Raw genomic sequence first — 19267 nt, 5'->3', positions numbered from 1 at the left:
CAAATAAATGATCAATATTTCAATATTTTATTTGGACGGGCAAGGAGGTAGGTAGGGTGGGCCAGGCCCCTTAAGGCCCTCACATAATGCTGACCCTGCATGGCTCCCAAAGTTTTCATACTTATTCATTAATAACCTTTTACTGCAGGGTCACACAGGGTTTGTTGGTAGTTTTAAACAAATCTTTTTGAAACAAAAGTATACACCTCATACACAATGTTATGGTCTTAAAAAAAAGAAGACACCTACACCATGCCAGAAATAGAGTTAAAATGTAACTCTTTTGCATCCCAATAGTTTGCATCCCAATAGTACACTTTATATACATCACAGAAGACTGAAATATAACAAAACCGCTTGACATAGAAACACCATATTTTCTGCTTATATTTTTTAAATATATTTTTTTATTAATTATGAGATAATGAAATATATTAATAACATTCCACACATGAGGCCACTAGGTCATTTAACTGCAGGAAAGGGCTACAAAAGTATACTCGGTAATAACAGAGGGGCAAATAAAAAAACTCATAGAATTAAAAGGAAAGTATTACATCTTCTTAAGTCTGAGGGTGGTTTTAACCTTCCAGACTTGGAATTGTATCAACTCACCACCCAAGGCGTTTACTTGAGACATATAGTTAAATGCACTAAAGAGGAACAATGGGTACATATTGAAGATGTGCATGCTCACCCCTCAGAATATTTTTATGTGTCAATTTTCAAAGAAAAGCTAAGAATATTAACAACTTCATAGTTAAGAACAACATGGAAGAAAATGTTGTTATAACACAACCCTATGGAACAATCCTTGGATAGCTTTTTAGAATTCCCCGATAAATTGGTCCACTTGGAAAACTAAAGGCATAAAAACCATAAATGACTTGGTAATAGGAAATAAATGTATTTCCATGACAGCTTAATATTTTGGATTGACTAATGTAGATATTTTCAAGTACATCCAACTTAAGTTTTATATCACGAAATGTTGATTAGAAATATTTTGGACATCAGAGGAATCTTGAGGGAATCCTATTTGAGTCAGAAAAGGATATTCATATGTTAGGTAAACTGTACAAATCCTTTCAGAGAGCATATCCAACTGACAATCTCTTAGAAACAAATATAAACTATTGGAATCAAGAATTAAAAATAACTGATATTGGCACAAGATGGACGGAATGTTGGAATATAACTAATGAGATTACAGTTAACGAAAATGTACTCTTAATCCAGTATAAATTAATGTATAGAATGTATTATACAAGAGACAAAATTCACAAATTCTACAGCACAACGGCAGAGTTGTCTGAAGTGTAACACTAACAATGACTCAGTAATCCATGCCTTCTGGGAATGTTATAAGGTCCAAAAGCTATGGGTAGAGTTATAAAGTTGGCTGTCAGAACTATTACAATGTAAATGAACTTTGAATCTGTCTGTCTGTATATTTCAAGTCATGGCATATGAGGGCGCAGTGAGATAACCCGATGGGTTGGACGTTACTTTTCTCGTCAATCAAAAACTGGAAATCAACCAATCTTCCATTGTTAATGCAATGGAAAGTTCAAATGCTTTATGATCTAAAAATGTAAATTGCGTGGGCGAGGGAGAGAAACAAAATGGTGCATTTTGAGACCATGTGGCGTAGAGTGATGGGAGCGCTGGAGATGGGTGTGTGTGCTAGTGGGTCTGTGCAGGTATTATGTAGTTGATGTTTGCATGATGTTGTAGTTTGTATGTGTATGTTTTATATTGTTTATAAAATATCAAATAAGTTTCCTTTTAGTTGAAACTCTATATAAACTATATTCGACTACCTCTATTATTTAAAAAGTTGGTATTTTCAAACTATTTCAAACTATTTTCTGCCCAGGTCTGTTGGTGTGAATACCTTTCTTGTAGATGGCGTCTACACCCTTCCCCATCTTCTCCTTGTTGTTGGTGTCTACGTCCATGTAGGGGAAGACTCGGGCCTGGTAGGTCCACAGGTAGTCGTTGGAGCCAAAGAAGTGCACAGGGAACTCTCCTACATTGTGCCTCATACGTAGGATGTTCTCCGGAATGTTCTTGGGATGGCTGACCTCCGCAGGCCACCACCTAGACAGAGGATAGGAAGGGAAAAGACGATATGAATAAGAAAAGAAAATGGGTCACGGCCCATGGCAGAAAGACCCTACCATTTTGCAACCACTGCCAGATTGTGAATAGAAATGCAGGTGCATTTTGGTTCTCAGTACCTTGGTTGTTTAGTAATGTCAGAACACTTCAGAGTTAGAATATTTTAGCATTGGGAATGTGGTTAAGGCAGGGGAGGACTTTTACTAAAATACTGGATGCCAATCTGCTTCTGCTTTAGCCATTTTGTTGTTGTTTTGCCAAAACAATGCTGAGCCAGTAAGGTTGGTACCCAGGCGGCTGTACTGACCTGTATCGGCCCACTTTGACCCACAGGATGTCCTTATAGTGGGGCTTCTTCCCGGCCAGGCAGTCGTTGCAGAACCAACTGCCCTCGGGCATGTCGATGTTCAGACACTCCTGGTGGAAGGCAGCAGGACACGACTCACAGCACAGCAGACTGCCCCCTGTAGCATGGGAGAAGAATAACAGTTTGGCTACTGAACTCGTCTACGGGATTGAAAACAGAGATGTAAACAGAGATGTAACTGGGATCTAGTGTTTAAGAAAATTGGACGCTGATCATGTAATGTACATGACATAATAGCGTACCTATGCATATCTGACTCTAACAACACAACATATGTGGAGGCCGGCGTACCTTCGGAGCAGACAAAGCACCAGCTGACATTGACGTGTTCATGGTTGCGGAAGCCCCTGCGGGGAGTGAAGTGGTTGGGACACAGGAAGCTGTTGTTGGCCAGGACCACACTGCCCGCTGCCATGCAGTAGTCATTGGCATGGTACGCCACAGGGCAGCGCACACAGCGTGTCAGACGACCTACAGGACACACAACACAGGGGAGACGGGCAGAATGAGCTGTTAGTTAGAACATCTGGTATACATTTTCTTCCCACAGTTCACTTCAATTAGTTTGTCTTTCTATCATGCTGTTGAAATAAACTGAATTGCTGTGCAAAAATGAAAATGATTTTAGCACAAACGTGTGCAAAATGTTTCTGCTTACTAACTCCAACATCATAATTTCTCCTGTGGAGTTGCCAATATACCGGGATTTCAATTGAGCAGAATTGCATAAAACAAAGCTAAACTAAACTGTGCTGGGTGAAGCAGAGCAGCATCCACCTTTGGAGACGGAGGGGTTGACAGGGTTGGTTATGAAGCAGGACAGACAGGCGTGGAGAGAGCAGCGGAGACCCCGGTGCAGGGGGGCAGCGGGAGCGTGGTTGGCTATACACTCTCCATGGTAGAACTTCCCACACACTGGGATCATACAGCGCATCACGTCCTCCCCGGGCTTCTTACACGCAAAACAGGTGTGGACACCTAGCAACAAACAAATCAGCTTTAATCAATGGATTTGCTTTTACTATCCAAAGAGATTTATGGATGCTAGGATGACAGGGGAGAGTCAGCAAAATAGCGTGTGAAACAATCAGAGAGAACACTTATAACTCTATGTGCAACTAATAATAGTCTTTCCATAATTTTGTCTGAGCAGGAATGGGGCTTAAAAACATGACACTTCCATTGAAGTGGCTTCCATTGAATTGGCGAGAGATTTTCATACAAATATTCTAAAATCCGCATAAAAACAATATGCGCATTTTCCCAGTAGAGATGTGTTTCCATCAAATTGACTTGTTGCTGATCAAAGGTTGTGTGTGATGACGTAGTGCACATAAAAATAGCTTCTGCGGTTAAATTCCCATGTACCGAATAACAAATACAAGTTCAAATGGATTTCCATCGCATTTTCAACTCTACGCACGTATAGCCTACATGATGAGATTATTATGGACAAAAGAGCAAGATTATTTTTATTTGTCAAATGGCAGCCAAGCATCGATGATCATGTCACCAGAATAAGACCATCAATAATTATTGTAAAGGAGCATCAAGATCATCACCTTGCACCTCATCTCCCTGTGAAGTTTAAGTCCAACATGTCATCGCGTGACTCCAGGTTTACTTCAATGAGATGGTTATTATATCAATACTTGTGCATTAAAAGCGTTTCCACTGACATTTCTCACATAAATAATTTTACAGACACAAAACATTCCCACCTTTTTTGCCGCATTTTGTTTTGTCAACATTTGAACATTTAACTGAACATTTTTCTGTTTCCATCAGACCTGTAATGACATTTTATATCCGACATGTACTTTACTCCCATAAAAAGGTTGGATGGAAACCTGGTTAATGAGTGGTTGTGTTTTTACAGAATATGTGCTTGACCCACCAGACTTGCACTCCTGGCAGACGAACTTCCCTATAGGAGGGTCTGTGAGGCCGATACACTGGAGGTGGAAGGCCCCACAACACTGGCCCTCACATAGCAGCAGCTCCCCAGTCTTCTCACACACCTACCATACAGTCCAGAAACATTTAGACAACATGACAACAACATTTACACAACTATCTGAAACAATGAGTAAAGAGCAAGTGCAGTCAGTCCATAATCACATATTGCACATTAAAACAACACAAGGTAACCACTCCTACATTGGTGATGCGAGGCCTACTCACCTGACACACATTCTCTTTCAATGAGGCAGCGCCCCCTCTGTCCCCTATGATCTTCTTATTGGGGGAGAGTGGGCCATCGCACAGTGAAGACTCCTCCCTCATGGATGAAAAGCTGTCATCCAAACTGGATGTAAAACCCTGAGGAGCAAAGAAGAGGAAAATCAGCAGGAGAGTTCAAACACTGTAACACGATTCCATGTAGAAACATTTTTTACATTTGTATTTTCATTATTAGATTATTATTGAGTAATGTCTATTTTACCATGTACTTTCTATGTTATTATTGGGTCAAACATGGACCATAAAATAGAGCTTGAGATTTGACCTATTGTCTGACCTCTGGGTCTAGGGTATCCCTCCCATCGTCATGAAGATCAGTTTCCTCACTGGGGGGCTTGGTGACGTCACAGTCTGGCCCCTTCTCCAGGCTGCTCTGGGTCAGGGGGCAGGGTGCAGGGGTGCAGGGTGTAAATGTGGAGGGTGCAGGGGTAGCTGTGGTAGGTTGCTTGATCTTTGATTTAGAAAAGAGTTGTCCAGAGCCTGGGAACAAAAACAGTCAACTTTGACCCCAAGACCAATCAGCCCTTTGAATTGACAATCATTAAGTAAATGACAGCAGTATGACAAAGAATTGTGATAAACAGTGTATAGTCTTAAATGTATTGATGCTATTTCCATACTCATCTTACTCAAAAGTGAGAAAGACTCTTAAAAAGTGTGTAATATGTGCAGTTTGAGGGAGATCCTTCCTGTGTAGACTGACCTGAAGGAAGAGGATGACTTGATAAGATGGTCTTCAGGGACTTGACCTGTAATAGATAATTAACCAGTCAACCCGTTTTAAGGCCTTCATTGCTTTGAAGATAAATGGAACCATCAGATACAAAAAAAAGTCCTTATTGAACAAAGCACGACCATTCCCTAACACCTCCATACCCTCTTCTTTGGAATTGTGGCAGTCTCCATAATCTTCGGTGTTGGTTTCCTCTGTCTCTTACGGATTGTTTCCAAGTAAGGAACGTCACCTGCCACAAGACAACAGTGTTACTATGGACCTTTACACACATCTGGGATAATGACTACTACTACAGAGGAGTAATGTAATAATAACAGCAATTACTTGGTTTCACGGCACACTGCACTGTGAAAACATTTTGTAATTGTTTGCAATCCAACCAAAGTATACATTTTATATATAAATAGTTTCTCACCAACATTCTTTGTCAGACCGTCACTCAGCAGCGAAGAGTCTCCTTCAGGAGGTGGGGTTAGAGTATCTATGGACAGGATAGGTGCATGCTGAGGGGGAGTATTCTCTAGTGGGGGAGGGGCTTGTCCAGTGGGGGTCTTGGATGGTTCGTCTGGGGGCAGAGTTTGTATTTCAGGAAGTGGGTTCAGAAGGGCGTGGTCATGTGTGGTTTTCCCTGATGGTAGGGGATCTGGTTTGTTGCTGTTGGAATGTGCCACCTGGAATAACATGAAGAGGGTATAGAGCTGGGATCATAATACAAAATCCTGAAAATCCAAGAGATGTAATATGTTTGAGTGAGCTACCTTTCCCAAAGGCTGGAGGGGCTTTTTCTGTTTCTTCCTTGCGCAGATTATCTGACTGTACTCTTCTGTCCATTCTATGAGTCTTTTGCTTGGTTTTCGAATTCGTTTATGTGCTGTGGAGGATAAATGTGCAAAAGGTATGACTAGTATACACCACACATGTTAAATCATTAAATGTCATGATCTACAGAAGTTCATGGCCCTGCATCGGACACTTTTACTTCATAGCTGTTGATATTTTCATTATGGTATGACTTCAGAAGCAAAGTTAATGCATTGATCAGTAATTCTCTCCTTTAGGATACCATTCAATAAAGCCAAGGAAATAACAAAAATGCTTTACCTGTGGGAGCCTCCTGGCCTTCCCCAGTACTTTGTGTAGTGTTTGCAGAAATTGTGGCGGCGATAGTCTGCTGGCCCAACACTATCTTTGGCTGAAAGGACACTGATGGTTCTGCACCACCCTGCTCCAAAGGCACCATGTTCTGTAGTCTCTCATTCGTTAGCCTACTGCAGCCCTCCCCCACCCCCCCTAATGTCTCTAAATCCTGGTCAAACTTCTCCCAAGAATTGCTCGGAAGGTGGTGCAAGGCTTCCATCCCAAGGTAGCCAGGTCCAGGAGACCTCTTACCAAAAGGCACTTTTCCATTCGGTTTCTTTTTAGTCTCAGATGAGCCTCTGTTTTTGGATAGCCTTTTCATGACCTGGTTTGTGCTGCCTTCAAGTTGTGGCATTTCTACCTTCAGAGAAGACTTGGGTTTGAGCTTGGCCTTGGTTTTGCTCTTGCCTTGTTTACTTTTACCGAGACACGGGCCTTGACCGAGTGACTCCTCTCCCAGTAAGGGTGGAATCATGGAAGGCTCCTCTTTTACATGAGCACTAGGTGGTCCGATTTCCAGCTCCAAGGGAGTTCCATCTTTCTCCCTGGTATCGTGCATGTCCTTCAGCAGCATGAGGAAAGTACTGAACTTGTAGTTAGTGTCTGGTTTAAAAGACACAGGTTTCCCATCACCCTCACTTGATTCCAGGGACTTGAAAGATAACTCTTTAATGTCTTTGAAGGCGTCCATGGGAGAGAAGCATGGCGAGGAACAGGACGACATGTCAGACACACAGTTATTTTTCTTTGCCTTCCCAGATGTCAGAGGTATAAAGTCCACAGGCATCTGGGATATCAAGAACCCCTCATCTTCAGTCTTAACCTCTGCTTCAAAGTCCTTTGACCTGGTGAACTTTGAGGAGGACCAATTTGGTAAACCAGTGATCTGATTATCGTTGTCAACCTTTAAAGGTTTTTCCTCTGTATAACAGTCTGTTTTGGTCTCTGGTTTATCAGAAGGAGTGTTTGTGGAAGATGACACCTCCTCCTCTGTCTTGTTGATAGGAAGGAAACAGCCAGGCTTTGGACTGGAGAACAGATTCTGTTTCCGCACTGCTAACTCCATAGCTTTAAGAGCTCTGGTCATCAGGCGGTTGCTAGCAGGCAGATGTGCAGGCTGCTTGCCCAGGGCCTTCGACTCATCAGGAGGCTTGGGCACACTTGAGACTGGAGGCTTCAATTGATCAACAGGACGTTCTTTGACTGTTACACTATAGCCTGGAGTCTTCGACTGATCACCAGTAATATCTTTGAATGTTGCATTGGACACTGGAGTCTTCAACTGATCATCAGGGTGTTCTTTTACTATTACACTGGACACTGGAGTCTTCAACTGATCAGCAGGGTGTTCTTTTACTATTATGCTGGACACTGGAGTCTTCAACTGATCAGCAGGGTGTTCTTTTACTATTACGCTGGACACTGGAGTCTTCAACTGATCAGCAGGGTGTTCTTTTACTATTACGCTGGACACTGGAGTCTTCAACTGATCAATAGAGCATCCCTTGATGGCCGCACTAGACGCTTGAGTCTTTCTGTTGACAGTAGCTGCAGTTTGAGTCTTTTTCTTGCAGGGACCCTTGCTGAAGGCACTGTGGTTAGATAAGGAGGTGGTAGTGTTGAGACGCCTGTCTTTTCCTGGTTTGCTGAACCACAGGCGACTGTGTCCTTCTGGCTGTTTCTTCACCTCTTTTACTAATGGAACTGAGGGCTGAGTCTGAGCATGCTTGGATTGACGCTCAAGTGCTTTAGGACACAAAATATTGGGGATAGAGTCAAGGTCTGAATACGGACATTCTTTTATGTCCCCCTCTGGCTTGTCAGTGCTGTCAAATGTTGTTTTGGTGTTCAAGCACTCATTTTTAGCTTTAAATGCTTTACTTGGCTTCTTCTTGCTTTGAGGCTTCTTGGAAGTGCTTACTTTTGTTGGAGAATGTTTACTGTGAGGTGACAGAGATCCGTTTGTTAAGTTGCTTGGTGCAAGGGGTATACAGTTGGATGGATTGGAAGGGTGTGTTGGAAGGGCCTTGCTCTCTTTTTCTGATGTGGACCCATCATAGAGGGTTGTATTTATGGAGTCAGGTATAGAGACATCCATTTTGGGTCGCTCTGGGAGGGCAGATTCTGCTTCAGCCACACTGGTTTTCCAAGATGCATTAAACCTCTTGGGTATCTATGAATGCAAATAAAGCTTTTCTGTAATCACAAATGTTTGTATTTTTAGGTACATTCAGGTAAAACATGATTCATTATTGTCCAACATATGCAAAGGCTGTGCCACATATTTACAATGTATTTGTAGTCTTCGTCCCTTTGCCTTCCTCTCCTGCGCAGCAAGGGAAGCTGTTCGAACTCAAAGCCTCCATGAAATGTGTGTATAGCTTTCCCTGTGACCCAGGCCAGTTCCACAGGCAGCCCAAAGGTCCTGATGTGGTACAGCCGACAAGGCCTGTCACTGTGCTCTGCAACATCATCACACAGGAGCAAAGGACCAAGGCCACTAGGTATTAGTGTTTGTAGATTTTCTATTAATTTAACCTTTATCACAGATAGAACATATATTTTGCAAGAACAAGATATGACAAGTGGATTGCTAAACACAAGACTTCCATGGTAGTGCAAATCTGTTCAACAAGATCAACTCAAACCAAACAACGGCTTATAATATCCAGGACCAGGTCCTACCTTTCATTTTGTGATAGGTTCCCTGTAGTGGGTCAACAGTCACCTCACAAGGCCACCAGGGTCTTCGGTTGAACTTTGCCCATATAACTTCACCTTTTAAAAACTTTACAGGTGGTAAGGACTTCTTCTTTGGGCTGCCCATCTGTTGACAGACACCAAATAAGACAATATTTAAATTACGTCAAGTCATGTTTCAAAAGGTTTACAATTCATGTTATGTATTACATTACTATATCAGAATGTACACGCTCTTTCACATATGCAAATATGCCTGTAAAAATTTGGTCAAAATCTTTATCTTCAAACACATACAAGCATTCCAATATTTTCCAAGACTATACGTTGCCGAGTGGCCAGGAACACAGTCATTTAACATCTACAACCAATCTGGTTGGTATTGAGGTAAATTAGGTAAGGTAAAGTTTAACCTCGTCCCCAGTCTCAAATTGCTGGCGCATGAGAGAGCCGGCGTCAATAGGAAAAGTTAAATCCTTGCAACTCTATTCTAATTTTTACCAGATACAACATAGTGCAAACCAATGTTACATAATCAACTATCTTTTAAAATGTTTAAGAAACTTTCTTTAAACACTCTAAATGCATATATCAGCTCTGTACACACTCTCTGGCCTAGATGTCAGTCAACTTTACTAACGAGTGATTCCTCACGAAACTATACAGAATAAAACCGACCATGATTTGGGGGATTTTCACTCAATTAAATCAATAGGAGAGTTCTTTGGAGGAAGGATTGTTGACATACAGTATATTTTATATTTGTATCTTAAAACATAATTGAGACATAATGAATATATGTTGTAATATTTATGACATTTTGGCCTTACCCAGATGTATGGTGTCATATGAAGCTTTACCCCATTCTCTGTAATATGAGTAGTATTTTGATTTAAATAACAATGTTCTTACATTCATTTATGAATTTTGAAAATATAAAACTTTTGATTTGGCAAACAAATCTAAAAATATATTGTTGAACATAATAAACTCTACAGGCTTGGAAGGTTCCAGAGTGGGATCTCTGCTACTTTTAGTTATGATCCAATTTGTAAGCATTACCAACACAGTGAATGTGAAAATGGATTTAAAATATTCGCCCTCTGCTCATGAATTGCAGGATGTGCAACGATACAAGGAGGGCTGTGGTTACATTGCCTACTATGCCAATTTCTCTTTATAAAATGGGCCATAACTTTAAAACTAGCAGAGATTCCTCTCTAGAACTTTGATATGCCCATAGAATATATTATGTTCAACAATATATATATTTTTAAATGTGCCAAATCAAATATGGTTCATTTTCAATATTCATGTTTATATGTTTCAATATTCAGAAATTAATGTAATATATTTTTTCTTGAAATGAAAATACTACTCATATTACAGAGCAAGCCGTAAAGCTTCATATGATACAATTTTTTGCTTTGTAGCACCTACAGATGAAACATTAAGGGGTCTGAAAATGAGGCCTGGGCCTATGCTTTTAGATACAAATGTCAAATATATGTCAAGAATCCTTCCTCTAAAGAACCCTTCTATGGATAACATTTTGTGAAATCCCCAAAATCATGCTCATTTTTTGTTCTAGTTTTGCGAGGAATCCCACTAACCTTGTATCAACTGATCATGCAAACATGAACAAAGCTCTGGATATGGACTGACTAATGACATTTCTCTGTGCACATCTTTTATTGATTGCAAAAGGTAGAACTATTGACTATAATTTACCATGAGATGCTGGCGTATACTGAGCCAAACAGCAACTGAATGACATGGATCCTCTCCAGCTATAGTATGAGGAGCTTATCGATTATAGAGGAAGTGATCTTGCTTGACCTTTCTGGCTAATTAACCAGAATTTAGGCCTCTCACTATCTTCATTAACATTTCACATATAATCAAATCCCATAAGCTTGACAATTTATGTTGCACAGTAAAACAGGTGATCTGGACTGACAAGGAAGTAACCAGGCCAGAACTGTGACATGTTACAGGATTTAAATATGGGGGCTGTTTGGTGCTATATGATGTTGCTGTGAATAGCCATGTTATGTAAAAGCTCAGTAGTAGGACTTGCCATTGCAGGCCCAGAGGGGCTATTCCCAAGAGAGAGAGGCTTACAGTCACTCCCCCAGTCCTCGTCTGACCCATCATGTGCTGTAAATGGGGGGACACCAGGGGACTGCAAGTCTTTACCCACAGACAGCCCTGGCTCTGGTACATTTTTAACCTTCAAGTTTAAAAGTCCAGGAAGAGGTTCAGGTGACTTTCCAACTTTTCTCTCTTTGTCTGTCAGAGGCAACGCCATATCCTCATCATCCTCTGCATTATCATCATCATTCTCATCATCAAACAAAGTGGACTCAAAGTGCAGGTAGCCATTTGCAAAGGGGCTGTTGCTATCCAGTGAGAAAGCTGGACTGGGTGGGTCAGAGAAGCAACAGTCACTCTTCTTCTCCACACTATGATTAGTCTTACTATTGTCTGTGTCTCTGCTGCCTGGCTGGGTAGCTGTGAGGACCAAGGAATTGCCGATGTCAGTTTTCCCAACAGCATTCCGGGTATGCAAGTCTTCCCTGGAGCCCTGGGAGGCCCTTTCCCCGACTCCAGGTAGGACCAGGTCCGGGTGGCTGACCATGGTGGTCAGGTGCTGTAGCCTTCTCAGAGGGCTGTAGGAGGAGGATAGGTCCTTGATGAACCCATAGGTGGATGTAGATTTCAGGGTAGGGGCGGTGGACAGCTGCATGGCACGTAGAGGGTCTAGTCTTGAATTGCGGTTATGGTGCTTTGAGCAGGAGGAGACAGGGTCATTGGGGGCAGAGGTCAATGTTGGGTCAGAGCAGCAGGCCTGAGCATCTTTGATGGACAGTTCATAGGGCTGACTCATGCTGCCATGTCTCCACCCTAAACATAAAAGTAAAACAGAAATAGGTTTAAAAAAGTGATAGCAACTTTAATTGGATGGATTTTCAATTATTGATCACATACATTTTGTTGTCTATAATTATAGTCTATTTATTGTAAGCTATCAAAGAGCATGGCAAAAAAAATATGATACAAAGTTATTATTACTGAGCTTCATTATCTATTAAAGTGTGACATAGTTATCTTGCCCCACCTCAAAAAAAAAGATGAAGAATGAAAATAGGTATCAGGCAGCCACAATATTGTCATCATTCCACCCCTCGATCCCGCCAAGAACGTGGAATCGTGGCAACCTACTGCACGTTTGGAAGGCCAACGGTCATATTAAAATTAGACCAGCATAACTGTAATGACACGCTGTCCAGCGTCAACGAAGGGTTAAATTGATTTCAAAAGGCTGATGTAGAAATCGCGAATGCCCATGAATAAAATGGACCGCTTTTGACAGCGCCTGCCGCCTGTGCATCAACTCTGTGTGCCATGGCTCACGAGGCACCAGAGATAGTGCATAGCTGGCACGCTACAATACAGTATGGACACACAAGTTCACACAGCCACACATTCGTACAGACTTAACATCGACCGATGTCTACTGTACATACACAATCACGGAATGTGTAAACAATAAAAGCGGATGTCAATGATATACCGCAATAATCTTACCATTGAAATGTCCGTCACCGCAAAAACAACTGTCAACCCTTTAATTTATATAATTAAATGTGCTGTTTTCCAATTTTGTGAAAGCGGATAAGGAGAATCCCAGTAGCAGCAATACTAGGCCAGGATCCTGTGGACATACACTGTCTCTACTTGCGATAGCTGTTACTCCACCGGCGGCCCCTTCAAAAGATAAATATATGCATGCATTTCACTTACTGAGAGAACCACCCCTTTACAGCGACATATCATAGTGTGCTATAAGTTTCTAATTCCATGTTACCTCATATTCAATGCATATTCTAATAAATGATTACTATTTCCTAGCTGTCGACCTGCCCCTTGCAGCCCCTGACTGCCCGTGTCTGTCTGTGAGAGCGGACCAATCGTCACTACCTCCCAACCCCCAGCATGAAGTATTTCTGAGGCTTTGAGAGCCACCAAAAATCCTAAAGATATGTGGGATGGAAGAAAGACGCACATATTCCTCTCTACTGGTCCAATCTTCGATAAATGATCACATTAATTTCTAATTACTGCCATTCACATTTATCAACTTGTGCCAACAATGCCAACAATGGCATAATATCATACCCCAAATGGAAACCTCATGCGCTTTATAAATTAAAGGATTATGTCTTCTTGTAGATGCATTCTAATATGGCTATACCCGGAAAACAGATGGCTTCCTTTCCTTTAGACGAGTTGCAAAGCCTTATTTCCTCTGCTCACCGGGTCCTTCAAAATGGAGTCTGTTCACAAAAAACAGGCCACAAAGTGTTAAAATATGCTCGACATAAAGTTCACATCAAAGCGCACAAAATGTAACCGCAATTACGCACACGTTTCCAATCCATCCAAAACATTCCAAAGCCTCAATGCAAAGCTGCATTAATTACACACCTTCGAAGAAACTACATTCCACAATAATATTTAGTCAAAGCTATTTAGTGTATATGCTATAATATGACAGGTTACGGAAGACTCACGACGGGCAAAATGTAACTGGTGTGTGTAGGGGGACAGTGTGCCATAATGCTCATTTCCATAGTGAATCCATCTTGCCCTGAACATCAAAATATGGTTTTAATCACGTATTGGCTTATTTGCTTGTTGCAAATGAAATTATACAATGGTAGAGACCGTGGATACGCAGTGTGCTGTCCAATAATAACCCTCTGAAAGTACACATCTATTGGGCGGTCGTCCTAGATAAATACACAACCATCAAATATGCAAAGCTGTTAATCAAATAACAGTTCTGTATTTCGAAAAGGCGACATATATCTTCACACTCTCTATAAGATGAATATGCGATATTTTTCGTCGAGTGGAAAAACTGAAGCCTACGGAAGAACTGCGCTGCCTGCTCAGCCTCGCTCGCATGAGCCTGGTGGGAGAGGGCCTGCAGTGCACCGCAAACACAGTCAAAACAGCGCCCCGACAGATCAAACACATTCATGCGTCTCCAAGCCCTAATAAACCAATCTTTCTTTCGTTTTTAGACAGATTTGTAAAGAGAAAAATACCATAACATGATTTAAAGCATCTCTATTTACATATCCGTCAAGAAAGCGAGCTGAAGTAAACTGTTGAATCATCATCTTGCTATACAGTATGTGAAGTGTGTTCCTCAATGCTGTGCTGTGTCTGTGCAGTTCGTAATGTCGGCAGTCAGTCAGAACAGAAAAACAATGGTGGTTAGAGACATCAGCACTGCAGTTGCACAATACTCAGCTATATGTACCACTCTATTCTTATCTCCTTTTACACAACATGCTTACCTGTCATGCCTGGTTTATAGACCTGTGCTCCTCCATCTTTACCCAAGCAGTGTTTTCACTATTCACCCCTACAATGTGGACCCTTAGGAGTATCTTACCTGTACACAAGTCTCCATCATGTCTTCTTGTGGCAGAGTGATTGACAAACCCATTATAAAGTCTGTCACTGTCCATTAGTCTACTTACTGACAGCTCAATATTGTCACTTATGTTAACGGCTCTGTCCATGACATGACTATAATGTATTTCAGTCATTTGTCAGTCTTCATACTCATACTTTATTTGGTAACACTTTACTTAAATGAAGTCTCTGTTAAAAGGGCTACATTACACTGTTAGGCCTATAACACTGTTATAACACTGCCATTTGTTATAAACAGTAGTCAGCTTATGATTTATGATGGCATATGCCATGATCAGCTAATTGGCTAGGTTTAAAATGACCCAACTGGCTTAGCTAATTGACGTTGTCATGACATTAAATGATATATATCATGTATTTTTACAAGTGTTATGTAGCCCTTATGATTGAATGTTTACTTAAAGTTTAATTATCTGTTCAATACACTACTAAAAGTATAGAAAACTGTAATTGGCCCATTGATAATTTGAGGTCAGTGGGTCAATCAGATCTAACCCTACATGACCTCTAACCCTACAGTTATTGGTAGTGAATACAAAAAACCTTGTAAACTAAGCCACTAACCCTGGAAACTTAACAACTAAGTCATGATGCATTGATTATACATAATACAACTTCATGATTGTGTGACTTTAATTGTGTAACAGCAAATTATAATGTTTTATAGTATTTACTGGTTAATTTGGGTTTTGTGCTCTGAGGATAGTGACAGTCAACCCTTCAAATCCACTGTAACACTGTTACCTCAATGAAGATGCCACACCCCTCCCTACCCACCATCACCTTCAAATCAAATCAAACCAACCTGCTTATGAGTTATGACTCATCTGGCAAAAAAACAGAAACTGTCCTTATTACTAATAAATGAGATGTCTCAGAGGAGTGACAGTATCTATTTCTGTCATCTCATCTATCACATTGCTACTAGTGTCTTTGAACAAAACAACCTTTCTTTCTCCTGAATAAGAATGAGTGCTTCAGCAAAGCCATTGGAGCATAATACCATACAGTGTTCCTCAAGCAGACACTTATTCAGGTGGGGAAGGAAGAGGGCAGAACCACCAAACTACCGTAACATGTTTTTGTGTGTTGAAATCAAATCAAAATGATCACGATGCATTGCATTATCTTCTTTGTCTTTTTGTGCGGTGGATGCAGCAGTGAGTTAAAGCCCTGGTTGGTATACTCACAGGCTCGCGCCAGGCTCTGTTGTTGGAAGCCAGAGAGAGAGGAGGGAAGAAGGGTGGAGGGAGGGCGGCTGTTTCCCGCGGCCCTGGGAACAGGAACTAGGCTGCCCGCTATCCCCCCCACCCCACCCCCACATGCAGCATTATGTATGAGACAGGAGCCAATTGGCTCAGAGGATATGCAGCTGAACATGGCTACACCCACTTATTAAAGATGTTAGAATCAAGAGGGCCTAAGAAAGCCCTACAACTCAAAGTATTAAATATTTAAACATCCAAGGGAATTCATCGTTAGATAAGATAATTTAAAAAACGTGTTTGCACTTTATGTTGGTTACATAGAAAGCACTATATTTTCTCTCTAGAACGTGTTTACAGTAAATGACACTATTATAATACGATTTCAACTACATTGACAAATAAAACCTATCTCTGTGCACCCCAAAAAATAAACCGACTCTAGAAGAACTGGTATACTGTACTTGTATGGCGTTTGTATGGCATATAATTCAGGTCACAAAAAAATAATTTAATTCAAGTGTGGCGGCCAAATGTCCCAGACGTTCATTCGGTTGTCACTAGTTAACACAGCCTCAAAATCAAAATGGGCTATATCATGAAAAATTCATGAAAACAAAAACGTGTTTTTGGTCTTCATTTAAGGCTAGGATTATGCATAACGTTAGCAGTGTGGTTACGGTTTGGGTAAAGGTAATGGTTAGGTTTAAAATCCGATTTTAAGAAAGATAAATTATAGAAATGGGCGGGATTTTGCCATAACTATGACTTTGTAGCTGTAGTAAAGATGGTCTATTATATGGTCAAGATAGTCAAGTCACCGCTCTGACAATGAAAATGCATGTTCTCAAAGATGGAATGCAGGTGGGAGGAGGCGAGATCAGGTGGGAACATTCTAGCCAATGAGAGGGCAGATACGTGTGAAAAGGCCATAGAGATAGATAGAGGACTCATCTTTCTATCTGTGCCATTATAGTGTATGTGACTGAATGGGCAGCGCCATTGAGGCTATCTCCATTTTAAAGTAGTCAATTTTCTTATTATTATTCAATGGCCCAACTCATAGGAATCCCCAGTCAGTTGACTACTTTAAAATGGTGGAAGCCCTCAATTAGTATATTTACATGCACACTAATGATTCAATATTAAACTAATTATGGCAGTAGGCCGAATATAGAAATAGTAATGTAAACACCCTACTCTGCTTATCTTAATCGGTGTAAGGTCAAAATTGAAGTAAGCATACACCGATAAAAACATCAGGTTTTCTGAGCAAACCTTTGAATGATTAGGAAATATAAACAGTTTAATCTTATCCCAGCTGTGTATTTAATCTGCACATGTGCCAGCACCAGTAGCGCAAGCCTCGCTCTTATGCATGAGTAAGTATGCGCCTTACAAATAGTTTTCACATACAAACTTTACATGTCCAAGCTCCCAAGTTGTGCAGCGGTCTAAGGCACTGCATCTCAGTGCAAGAGGTGTCACTACAGTCCCTGGTTCAAATCCAGGCTGTATTACATCTGGCCGTGATTTGGAGTCCCAAAGGTCGGCGCACAACTGGCCCAGCATCGTCTGGGGTAGGCTGTCATTGAAAATAAGAATTTGTTCTTGACTGACTTGACTAGTTAAATATTTTGTTTAATAATAAAGTAAATTAAAACTCAGAATCAAATATGTTTCACAAAAATAACATAGTCACTGTGGTAGAACGCTTATTTTTGATTGCCAATTTTCTGCATTAACAAATAGCCTCACGTAGCCTGATTTCAGAGGTGTCCATCAGAAGAGGTTGTTGGCAGAGCTATATGTGGACAGGCTCATTGTAATGACTGGAATGTATTAATGGAACGGAGTCAAACTTGATTTCCATATGTTTGATGTGTTTGATACCGTTCTATCGATTCCATTCCAGCCATTACAATGAGCCTGTCCTATAGCCCTTTCCACCAGCTTCCTCTGGTCCATGTAAACACGATTATTAGGGAAATTGTTCTTATTGCAAAGCATGTAAACATTTTAAACTATTATAGTAATCTGACTATCGACCATAATCATATTTTTGTGTGCATGTAACCATGCTTATTGGCAATATCCATGCTAAAATCGGTCATATGCATGATGAGTCCTCTATCTATCTCTATGAAAACAAGCACACCTCTGATGTAAAGTAATTTTTTCAAATTTGCCGAAATGCCACGTGCATCCACTTATATCGGGCATTTGTAACAACCTAACCATTACGAAACTCCTATTTGATCCAATAAGCCTCTTAGCAAATTAGCAATTACATTTTTTGTTGACAAAATTCGACACTCTCGTAGCAGGCATAGAAAGACTCTCTCATTGACCTCCATACAAAAATTCATCACTTCGTGTGCTTATTTTCGGTGGAGATTTTGGGCAGTGAAACATCTCGCTTCGCCTCTTCTTCTCTGGCTGTACAGACGACTCTACCGGGCCTGCTGCCAACAGGCGCCACTGCACAACTCACTCCTTACTCCACCTAGTGGTCACATATAAGCTTGACCTCTGCCACCCAAAGCGACTTTTATTGTTTCAGTATGCTGTAATAGGTTCTACAAGGGATGAATAGATATGGCTTTGTTCAGTAAAAACAAAAGCATTCAATATGATATTATTACATTAGCATAATGCATGTAAAGATAATTAGAGGTACAGTAATGGTAAATGTTTAGACATTTAAAATATAATTTCCTGATTAACCATTAACATTGACCTACAGCAGAAGTATGTTGAATCTTGGGCCTTCACTGAAAACATTTAAATAAAATGCAATACAATACATAGGCCAACTAAACTCAGCAAAAAAAAGAAGCATCCCTTTTTCAGGACCCTGTCTTTCAAAGATAACTCATAAAAATCTTCATTGGAAAGGGTTTAAACACTGTTTTCCATGCTTGTTCAATGAACCATGAACAATTAATGAACATGCACCTGTGGAATGGTCGTTAAGACACTAACAGCTTACAGACTGTAGGCAATTAAGGTCACAGTTATGAAAAATTAGGACACTAAATAGGCCTTTCTACCTACTCTGAAAAACACCAAAAGAAAGATGCCCAGGGTCCCTGCTCATCTGTGTAAACGTGCCTTAGGCATGCTGCAAGGAGTCATGAGGATTGCACATGTGTCCAGGGCAATGAATTGCAATGTCCGTACTATGAGACACCTAAGATAGCGAGACAGGACGGACAGCTGATCGTCCTCGCAGTGGCA

The 19267-nt window shown here is 40.9% G+C and overlaps 1 protein-coding gene across 1 annotated transcript in view; it reads right to left on the bottom strand.

Annotated features, from left to right (window-relative positions):
• Positions 1 to 16114, bottom strand: part of LOC109873277 (histone-lysine N-methyltransferase, H3 lysine-36 and H4 lysine-20 specific) — a 37878-nt gene extending 21764 nt beyond the window's left edge. Inside the window, exons 1-16 of the mRNA XM_031807627.1 lie at positions 16013 to 16114; positions 11389 to 12215; positions 9294 to 9435; positions 8898 to 9070; positions 6573 to 8781; positions 6230 to 6342; positions 5887 to 6142; positions 5612 to 5700; positions 5439 to 5484; positions 5013 to 5215; positions 4676 to 4813; positions 4389 to 4512; positions 3269 to 3469; positions 2783 to 2962; positions 2432 to 2588; positions 1898 to 2103 (exon numbers count right to left, since the gene is read on the bottom strand). Coding sequence (XP_031663487.1) covers positions 1898 to 2103; positions 2432 to 2588; positions 2783 to 2962; positions 3269 to 3469; positions 4389 to 4512; positions 4676 to 4813; positions 5013 to 5215; positions 5439 to 5484; positions 5612 to 5700; positions 5887 to 6142; positions 6230 to 6342; positions 6573 to 8781; positions 8898 to 9070; positions 9294 to 9435; positions 11389 to 12198 — 5047 coding nt within the window. The 5' untranslated portion in view covers positions 12199 to 12215; positions 16013 to 16114. The remainder of the gene's footprint in view (positions 1 to 1897; positions 2104 to 2431; positions 2589 to 2782; positions 2963 to 3268; positions 3470 to 4388; positions 4513 to 4675; positions 4814 to 5012; positions 5216 to 5438; positions 5485 to 5611; positions 5701 to 5886; positions 6143 to 6229; positions 6343 to 6572; positions 8782 to 8897; positions 9071 to 9293; positions 9436 to 11388; positions 12216 to 16012) is intronic.
• Between the last annotated feature and the right edge of the window lie 3153 nt (positions 16115 to 19267).

Source organism: Oncorhynchus kisutch, linkage group LG28 (assembly GCF_002021735.2).
Source record: "Oncorhynchus kisutch isolate 150728-3 linkage group LG28, Okis_V2, whole genome shotgun sequence".
Lineage (NCBI taxonomy): Eukaryota > Metazoa > Chordata > Actinopteri > Salmoniformes > Salmonidae > Oncorhynchus > Oncorhynchus kisutch.
This window is presented reverse-complemented; position numbering and strand designations above follow the sequence as displayed.